A 9180-nucleotide genomic window follows, 5' to 3' on the forward strand; every position below is an offset into this window, starting at 1 on the left:
AGTATTGGGGAGAATAACCAGAATGCACAAGGAAGAAATTCAATAAAAGTTTGTTTTATTCTCAAAATAAATGTTTCTATCAAAGTGGAAATCATACATATTTACAATCTCGTAAATTTTCATATACAAATGTACAATATATATATATACACATCAATAATTATATAAATACACTTTACGCGCCAATGCAACCCGTATGAGACAGTTTTAAGGCATTGATTAATGCACGTGTAAGTCCATCTTGCAGACCAAAAGCAGCCCGCCGACGGCCTCGTCTCCAGCAGAGCAGGCTTGTGTGACTCTCATTTAAGACACAGCGGTTCTTTACAGTGAAAAAGAGTCTCAGCTATACCATGTAACCTATCGACAAGGAGGATCTTGTCAGCTGTGCGCATTCAATTAGGCCCAGATAAGACTCTGCATTCTTCGTGCCAGGTACAATTGTTCTGCTGCTGACAGTCTCATTATGTGAAGAGAAGCCATTAGGCGCTCATTAATGTGCTAATTACAACAAGCTGATGGACAATCCCAACACAATTAGTCACCCCTCCCCTACCCAACCCCCTCTATTTAAACCCATGGACGTCATTTGGATAAGGCAAGAAAGGAGCACTTTCCGAAAGTATTAGCTCAAACTGATCCTCCAACAGCAGAATGGAGCATGAATGACCACAAATTCAAAAAAATATGTTCACATTAGTTAGATCTCTACTGGCAGTTTGGTGTCTCTCACTTTGAATAATTTACCAATAAAAACATTTTAAAAAAGTCTTTGCACCACTGTGTCCCCAGAAGAGCTAATATTCACTGTTTTTAAGCATTTAGTGTCAAATGACATAAGATGCATTTGAGCGGATGAGCGTACTTTTCAAACCCGGGACAGTGGCATCTGTTTGGGGCAGGAGACGGAGCTGGCCGTCCCGGACCTCCAGGTCAGTCCCGTGCTCACATCACTGTACATGGAGCCGGCGGAGGCTTTGCTCCCCCAGCAGCACCGCGTGCAAAAAGTCCTCCAGGAGTCCAGGGTTTTCCCGGACCAGATCCAGGCTCCCGAAGTGATGCCTACCAGAAGGCACATAAAGTACCTCAACATGAACACGGCATAGTCCGGCCTTTGCCTGTTCGCGTCCGTCATGCACGTACAATTGTGCGTAATTTCCCAAGTCTGTCTGTTATGCTGCTCATAAAAGTAACACGCCACTATGACCGTGGCTGGGACGGTGTATAAAACTGTGAAAACTCCTATCCGGATCATTAGCCTCTCCAGTTTGTCAGTCTTGGTGCCCCCTTGCTTGATCACACTCCTGATCCTAAACAGCGAGACGAACCCGGCCAGCAGAAACATGGTGCCGATGAACAGGTAGATAACCAGAGGTGCCAACACAAAACCTCGCAGGTTATCCAAATTCTGGTTGCCTACATAGCAAATCCCAGCCACGGAGTCTCCATCCACTGAGCTCAGAGCCAGAACTGCGATGGATTTCATGCTGGGGATGAGCCAGGCGGCCAAGTGAAAGTACTGTGCGTAACTGGCGATGGCCTCGTTCCCCCACTTCATGCCGGCGGCGAGAAACCAAGTGAGTGACAGTATCACCCACCAGATCGAGCTGGCCATGCCGAAGAAGTAAATGAGCAGGAAAACGATGGTGCAGAGCGCGGGACCCGTGGTCTCATAGTGGATGTGTTCGGCGCCGTGTTCCCTGCTGCAGGCCACTTCCTCGTGTCCCGCGATCAGTCTGACGATGTATCCCACGGACACAAACATGTAGCAGGCGGAGAGGAATATGATGGGGCGCTCTGGGTACTTAAACCTCTCCATGTCGATTAAAAAAGTCGCCACGGTTGCGAAAGTGGAGAGGAAACACAGGACGGACCACAGGCCAATCCAGAAGGCTGTAAAGGTCCTCTCTTCCTGGGTGAAGTAGGGGTTGTGGCACGGCATGGCGCAGTTCAGGATCTGTCCCGTTTTGACGCGGTTGTGCAGCGGGTGGCTGTCACTGGTCACTGGCACCATGGGCGCACGGCAGAAGCATCGCGGCTCGCACGGGGACGCTGCCGGCTTTGGTTTCCCGGGGACACCGCGGCCGTAGCCGCTCTTCTTCCTGGGGCTGTAGGGCTTCAGTGGTCGGTTGGTCGGCTTCGCCACCACGGGAGAAGCAGTGGTGGTCTGGCTGCGGTTGTAGTCCATGCACAGCGTGTCCTGGTTCCCCTGCTCGGGCAGCAGGTCGCACCTCATCCGGTCTGGCCACGGGAACCCGTACTGCCTCATGAGCGGAGCGCAGCCAGCTTTGGCCCGCTCACACACGCTCCTACACGGCGGTAGAGGCTTCTTGTAGTCCTCCAGGCAGATCGGTGTGTACATGCTGCAGAGGAAGAAGCGCAAGTCCGGGGAGCACTTTATCTCAACCAGCGGCCAAAACTGGTGCACCTCCAGGCCAGCTTCGTCCTGCGTGTCGTGGTTGAACTGGTTGGGCATGTATGTGTAATTGTAGCCGATTCCTTTGCACAAAGGCACGGAGATCTCTTGGCACTGGAGCTCCTTGGCCGCCATACAGCTCGTTCCGTGCAGGACGAAGGCTAACAGCACGCACCATCCCGAGACGCAGCTCCTCTCCATCGTTGCTTTCTGTGCGCGAGTCGTCCTCGACAAAGTAGCAGCGAACTTGCGCTCTGCAAGTAGGCTGCAAATGCAACTAATCCAGGGATGCTGCTGAACTCATGCTAGAGCGCAGACAGTTAGTGATGATCTGTAATGTCCCAACACAAGCGCTTTACTTTCACACTGTCTGGGGTACTCTCAGTCTACTCTCTCTCTTTGTCTCGGTGCTGCACGGTGTCTCTCTCTCTTCTCAGGCTCCAGCGCCTGTGGCTTTTATACGGGAGGAGAGAGGACACTCCCCCCAGCATGGGCGGGGAGGGGGAATAAGTCAATCAAGGGTCCCTTCTATAGGTGTTTGTTTAAAATGTTCACCCTGGAGGAAGGGTTATAATCACTTTGTATCCGTTCACCCCCCCCCCACACACACACACACACCCTGCCCTTTACAAACAAGGAGAGAAGGTATAATACAATGGAGACATTAGGAAGAAATGTAATTAGTGATGTCTGCAGCCAGTGGGGAGTGAACTACAGAAAGTCCTCCTACCACCTATTGGGCTACAGGATGCATCATAATGCAGCAATGAGTATTGGGTGAAATAAATTAAATTCTCTCCTGAAAGTTAGTTTTACCTTACCCAACTATTTATTTATCACATCTCTTCTCATAATTACTTTCTCTGTACATATCGCTAACAGAATACGTTACTATTATTTATAATTTCAGTACTTAGACTTAACAATTATCATTTGCCCAAAAATGTAACATGAACAGTTACATTTTTTTTAAGTGATGCAGAGACTAGCATTTGAGTAATGCTATGTCAGTCCTGTCACAGGTTAACAACATGCATCACCAACAACGTCTGTTGAACCTCTGCAGGTCCTAGTCACAGCAAGGCTTTGATTACATTTCTTCATTTTGAATGCAAAAACTGCAGCTTGTGTTTTATTGTGTCTGTGGTTTGTATAAGTATAAAAGATGTTTCATTTCAAAGGCATCTAGTCTTCTGTTTTCAACTCCCTGTTGTTCTGATGGTTTGTTTTCTTGAAAGTATTTACATCTAGAGAGTTCAGAAAAACACCTAAACAATCATTGTTAGAGTTTTAAGACCATATTTTATACTTGAACTGAGAAAAAAAGGTTAGTCTCCTTATCTTGTGCTAAACACCTATGTTGGGTGTGTAAATACAGTATATATGTACATATTTATATATATTTATATGCTGTATGTACGTATGTGCTGTATACCTGTGTGTCTGTATTTATTGTTTAATCCCTATGAATTTATATATTTGTATGTTTAAGTGCACCAATCACCAAGGCAAATACCCAATATATGGAACTTACTGTGGCAATAAACCCTTTTCTAATTCTGATCCTGATAAGTATTTCAGCTGCTCTGAAGGTTTCATTTCCTGCAGAGTTTACAAAAAGTCAGTGTATCAATAATTCATCGCTGGTTCTGAAAGCCACATGGGCGCACTAGTCTGATACTGTCCGTCAGTCATCCTCCCCATGCAGGGGAGGACTTCCAGTCTGCTCTCCATCTGGCGATGCGTATCAATGTGCACGGGGCCTCGGAGTTGGATGCATGTGTGAAAGAATGACAAAAAAGTGTCCACATGCTTATGTGTGACCGTATGACTATGGCTAAACGTCTTTTTGCATGCAGAAGAGATGGAGGACTGTGGGTGTGTGTGTCAGGCTGCCTGTCTGTGTGTGTGTGGTAAGGGAGGTTAATGTGGTCTTGTTAGCCCACAGCGGGGGGTCATCTTGTTCTAAAGGGAGGAGGGGCTGTTTGTCTTAACGCTGGTGCCAATGTTTTACTCGGAGCATGCTGGGCCGGCGATTACTGCAACCACCGAGCCCAACAAACAGGACAGTGTGTGTGTGTGGGTGTGTGTGTGTGACCTTTTAGAGCTCAGCCTAAAGAAAATAAGCCAATATTTGCAGATACAGCATTGTGATAGCACTAATTAAAGTCATTCACACTTCTTATTGGATTCATCAGCTTCAAATGGAGCTGAGAGCTAGGTGGGGTGTACTTACACTCAATTTTCTTGAGTGTAACACAAACGTTTCTAAATTAAGTTTAAGATACTTTCCTTTAACTTCTTCACACTCATTGTTTTCTTCTATTTGACAAACAATTGTCATCTGACCGGAGGGACAAAAGACAATCCAAAATGTATGATGAAGTTGAAGATGAAATGAAGTTGTCCTATGACAAAACAGCAGAGGAAAGTTTTTACTCATAAAAGAATATTTAAATATAGAAAATACAGTTGTACCAATCTCCATAATGCAGAAATTTGCAGATACTGCAAGCCAATCACAGTAATGTTCACCTGCAACGAAGTTAGGCTCCAACACATAACCATGTGTGGTAAGGTTGTCTTGTCCAGTCAAGGCAAGTTAGTTTCATTTAGAAAGCAAACATCTGGGAGTTTATGGTCTGTGCAACATACAACCCATAAGTAATTATCCACACAAAAATCCTTCAATCTACGGCTCATTCCTCGGCTCTCTTCAGTACACTCCAGCTTATGTTTGAGCTTACTCTCAAAGCTTTAGTGTGTAACGTTTTGATATTAATGGATGTCCGTTACATTCGTGGAAGACTTGGATCATGTGGACACACCGACAGTTTTGTTGTCATTACTTAGAACTTGTCATGATATACATGATGAGATACAGTAACTATGGACTATAGCTTTAAGTGCAGGTCTATCTACAAAAATCTATGCTCTACACTTCAGGCCGTGGCAGGGCATAGCTAGTCCATGTAATCCCATCAAAACCACCAACCGAGACCTCAAGCTGAGTGTATAAACTCTGCCATGGGGGGTTCTGGAACTTCTTTCTGACTCATGTGTAGAACTAAATTTAACCGTCTAACTAACAGCCCCAGTCTGGACTATCATTTCTGCTCTATAATGTCTCCAATGCCAACATCTGTCAATGCAACTGGTACTGATGGAGGTGTTGTAAACTTTGAGGTATGACTTCCTGAGAACATGTTGTACATACATCCTGCATGTTGCCCAGTCTTTAGAGTATTTTTCTCAGTGAAGTTGAGGTACTCATTTGTGACTTTTTTTGCTCTTTTATCTTAAAAGCCGTGTCTGGTGCCGCTTTAAAGCTCCCTTCACCATTCCAACTTTATTTTGACTTTCAAACCAGACATTGCTCTGTCAGAACAGGTGGAACATTTTTTCATGTTGGAGTGAGACTCCTCAGACATTCCCATGCTCGTGCAGGGACTTTTTGGGGCAGATCCAGATGCCTCATGCTGGGCCAGCCATCTCCAGCTGAGCTGTGAAGCGCAGGTGAAAGCTGTGGGAAACAGGTGGCTCCTCCTCCCACCAGGGTCAGCAGAATATCAGCCCGAGCATCGGTTACACCAAGCGCTGTCTGTCCGAGTGAAACCTGTATTGATTAACAAGGCAGATAGACTTGGCGGCCCCAGCCACCAACTGTCGACTATGCCTCCCGCCTTCTGTGTGCAACGGCGATAGTGGGTTTTGGGTTACGGGCGGGCCCCCTGCATACCAAATTTAAAAGGGTGGAAATGGAATTACTGCATCTGTTTAGAAGTCAATTTCTGCATTCTCCGGGCGGCCCAGCCCACCACTCCTTTATCTAACCTCCCTTCTTGCCTCTCTCTTTCCCCTGGATTCTCCCAGGGCTCTCAAAGTTCATGACGGTGAAGAAAAAGGAAAGGGGGGGGGGGGGGGTTCTCAGAGAGCTACTGAGGCGTGCTGTGAAACTCTGAAATATATGTCTCTGGAACCTCCTCCTGGGAAGGTTGGCCTTGTGATACTCTCAAACTCAATCCTCCTTCCTATAAGATGATGTGCTGAATTTGAGTTGATTTAACATTGTGTTGATTATGCAAACTATATCCAGCCTCAGGAGCTGCCAGCCAATCAGAGCTGTAAGTAAATATGTTAGTAAAGGTCAGACATAGGAGCACAGATGGCTTGTTTTTCTTCATCTTAAACCAGACCCTGTGTGGACACTGGTTAGCCAACGTCCCGTCTGCTCTACTGATTTTCAACGTTTAGTTCGGTGATGCATGTCACTCATCAGAATGTTGCACTGTCCTGTACAACAGCATGGGCATGGCTACCCAAAAAGCAGTGATTTGAATGACTTCTTCTAACATGTAACTGGCATTAAATGATAAGATGCTGCAGGTGCTTGTGTGGCTTGTGCTTAAAGTGCTCATATTGTGCTTTCTGCCTTTCTCCCTTTCCTTTATTGTGTTATATATCTTTGTTGTGTTGTGTATCTTTTTTGTGTTATATATCTTTTTTGTGTTGTGTATCTTTTTTGTGCATGTAATAGGTTTACAAAATGAAAAAGCCCAAGTCCCGTTTGGGGGGACTTACCAAGTCCCGTTTGGGGGGACTTACCATCTCCAACAGAAACCACTGTTCACAACCTGCTCCAAACAGCTGTGTTGTAGTCTAACCTTAACTTCAGACAAACGTGTGTCATTTTGTAACACTCACCTGATGCTTGCTTAGCTGCTAGTGTGGCACGCACTGTCAGGGCACACCCTCAAACTCTGCTTCTGACTGGCTAGTAGTCCTTACCTAGGTACTGTCAGGGCCCTCATACCCTGCTTCTGATTGGCTAGTAGTCCTTACCTAGGTACTGTCAGGGCCCTCATACTTTGCTTCTGACTGGCTAGTAGTCCTTACCTAGGTACTGTCAGGGCCCTCATACTCTGCTCCTGACTGGCTAGTAGTACTTACCTAGGTACTGTCAGGACCCTCATACTCTGCTTCTGACTGGCTAGTAGTCCTTACCTAGGTACTGTCAGGGCCCTCATACTCTGCTCCTGACTGGCTAGTAGTCCTTACCTAGGTACTGTCAGGGCCTCATACTCTGCCTTTGCAACTTCCAACAAAGATGAGCTAAAACAGACAGCTCAGGGTGAAGAGAGGAGCTGAAGCAATATTCAGTGCATCAAGAATATGGTGTTTTTTGAAAAAAAACCATGTAAAACTATTCTGATAGAACCTCTAAATACAATTATAAACCTGAAAATGAGCAGACTATGAGTGTTGATGGCTGGATGTTAGAAACGCCACCATCCTCTTATCTTTCCATGATGACTGATCACCTGCTGGAAGTGAATGGAAGGAAGTAGATACTGCTTGAGATGTTTCATTGTTGCCCAATTTTGTTCCAGTTCAGAAAAGAAAGAAAGAAAGATGCAAGCCAGAGAAAGAAAGTATGCCCCTACGAGCAGCTATATTTCAAAGGACAGAACGTCTTGCTTGGGTACGATCCCCTCCACACGGCGAAACAAGTCTTGAGTTCCCCAGTACCAGTTACTGCTAACCAACCTGACCTAGTTTCATTCAACCCCGACACCCCTGCTGAATATTTGTCTGAAGCTGGCAATTAAATACATATTTAAGTGGCGTCTGGGTCCCCAGGGTAATACACTTGATTTAAAACTTTATGTGTGTATCGGAGAAGGGGCCTGAAGGTTATTAGATCTGATGTATGACTTCAAGAGAGGACGTGGCGCCCCTGACTTCTAAAGATGTTTACTTTCTTTAGGTTTGGACGCGGTCTTTAAGACGGCACCCTTGATCTCCGAGGGAACGTTGCTGTCACTGACTTCTCACTGGCCGGATAAATAATCAGTATATAAATAACTAAATGAAGACTTTCAGAAAAATCCGTATGCCCTATTGAGGAAACATATGCAGGGATTCCACAGTATATATGATCCAGAATTTGGAATGATTTGTCTTATGATATTTCACTATCTTGCACATCAGTGTGGGACTGAAATCATAAATATTGCATGTTTGGATTTGGTGTGTGGGGCAGATGTTTGTTGTGTGACCCTACAAATGTTTTTTTAGATTTACGTTTTTTTTAATGAGTGACCGAGCTGACGTTTTTCTGTGTGAAGATTTAATTGTTTCTTAAAAGTTATCCCCATTAGCTGGTGGAACATGATGAACATCACAGACAACCTGTTACAAGAATGTATGTTAAATCCCATCAGTGTGCAATACACATACCACGCCCACATACACACACATGCAAGTGTACACCACGCACATACACACAACTACATTATCCTTAAAAAAAAGAGATCAAACTGTCACACTCAGTAACAATTACTGTATATATAAATAATAATAAATACATCTAAATCTTTTTTGCATGGAAAAACAATTATAATAACAACATGGTTATAGTTTTTATGTGTAGCTTTTTTAAGTAATTTATTTATTTGTTTTTTACTTTTGACTGTTTTCATTCAATTTTCCAGGGGAAGTTTAAGTTGCTGCTCATATGTGTCCATTTCACTGCTCCAGGTCAGTGATGGATGGACGATTCCTCCCTTCCTCCCTTCCTCCCTTCCTCCCTTCCTTCCTCCACAGGTTAGATTCCTCCGCAGTTAGCTGTGTGTTTACTCAAAGACCCACTACTAATCAGCCTGAGGTGGGATGTGAGGCTTAAAGCAGTCACCCTTGACAGCACACACACACACACACACACACACACACACACACACACACACACACACACACACACACAC

At 45.1% G+C, this 9180-nt stretch overlaps 1 protein-coding gene and 1 long non-coding RNA gene across 2 annotated transcripts in view; one reads left to right on the plus strand and one right to left on the minus strand.

Annotated features, from left to right (window-relative positions):
- Positions 1–428: 428 nt before the first annotated feature.
- On the minus strand, positions 429–2924 carry LOC117954736 (frizzled-8-like). The gene has a single exon (XM_034888698.1). It carries the CDS (start codon positions 2615–2617, stop codon positions 869–871), a length of 1749 nt encoding a protein of 582 aa, XP_034744589.1. The 5' UTR covers positions 2618–2924; the 3' UTR covers positions 429–868.
- Positions 2925–8943: 6019 nt separating this feature from the next.
- Positions 8944–9180, plus strand: part of LOC117954490 — a 20539-nt gene continuing 20302 nt past the window's right edge. The window contains exon 1 of the long non-coding RNA XR_004658833.1: positions 8944–8956. This is a non-coding gene — a long non-coding RNA (uncharacterized LOC117954490). The remainder of the gene's footprint in view (positions 8957–9180) is intronic.

The sequence above is a fragment of the Etheostoma cragini genome, chromosome 12, assembly GCF_013103735.1.
Source record: "Etheostoma cragini isolate CJK2018 chromosome 12, CSU_Ecrag_1.0, whole genome shotgun sequence".
Classification (NCBI taxonomy): domain Eukaryota; kingdom Metazoa; phylum Chordata; class Actinopteri; order Perciformes; family Percidae; genus Etheostoma; species Etheostoma cragini.

Coding starts and splice junctions, on each gene's coding strand:
- LOC117954736 (XM_034888698.1), bottom strand. CDS start 2,617: ATGGAGAGGAGCTGCGTCTCGGGATGGTGCGTGCTGTTAGCCTTCGTC.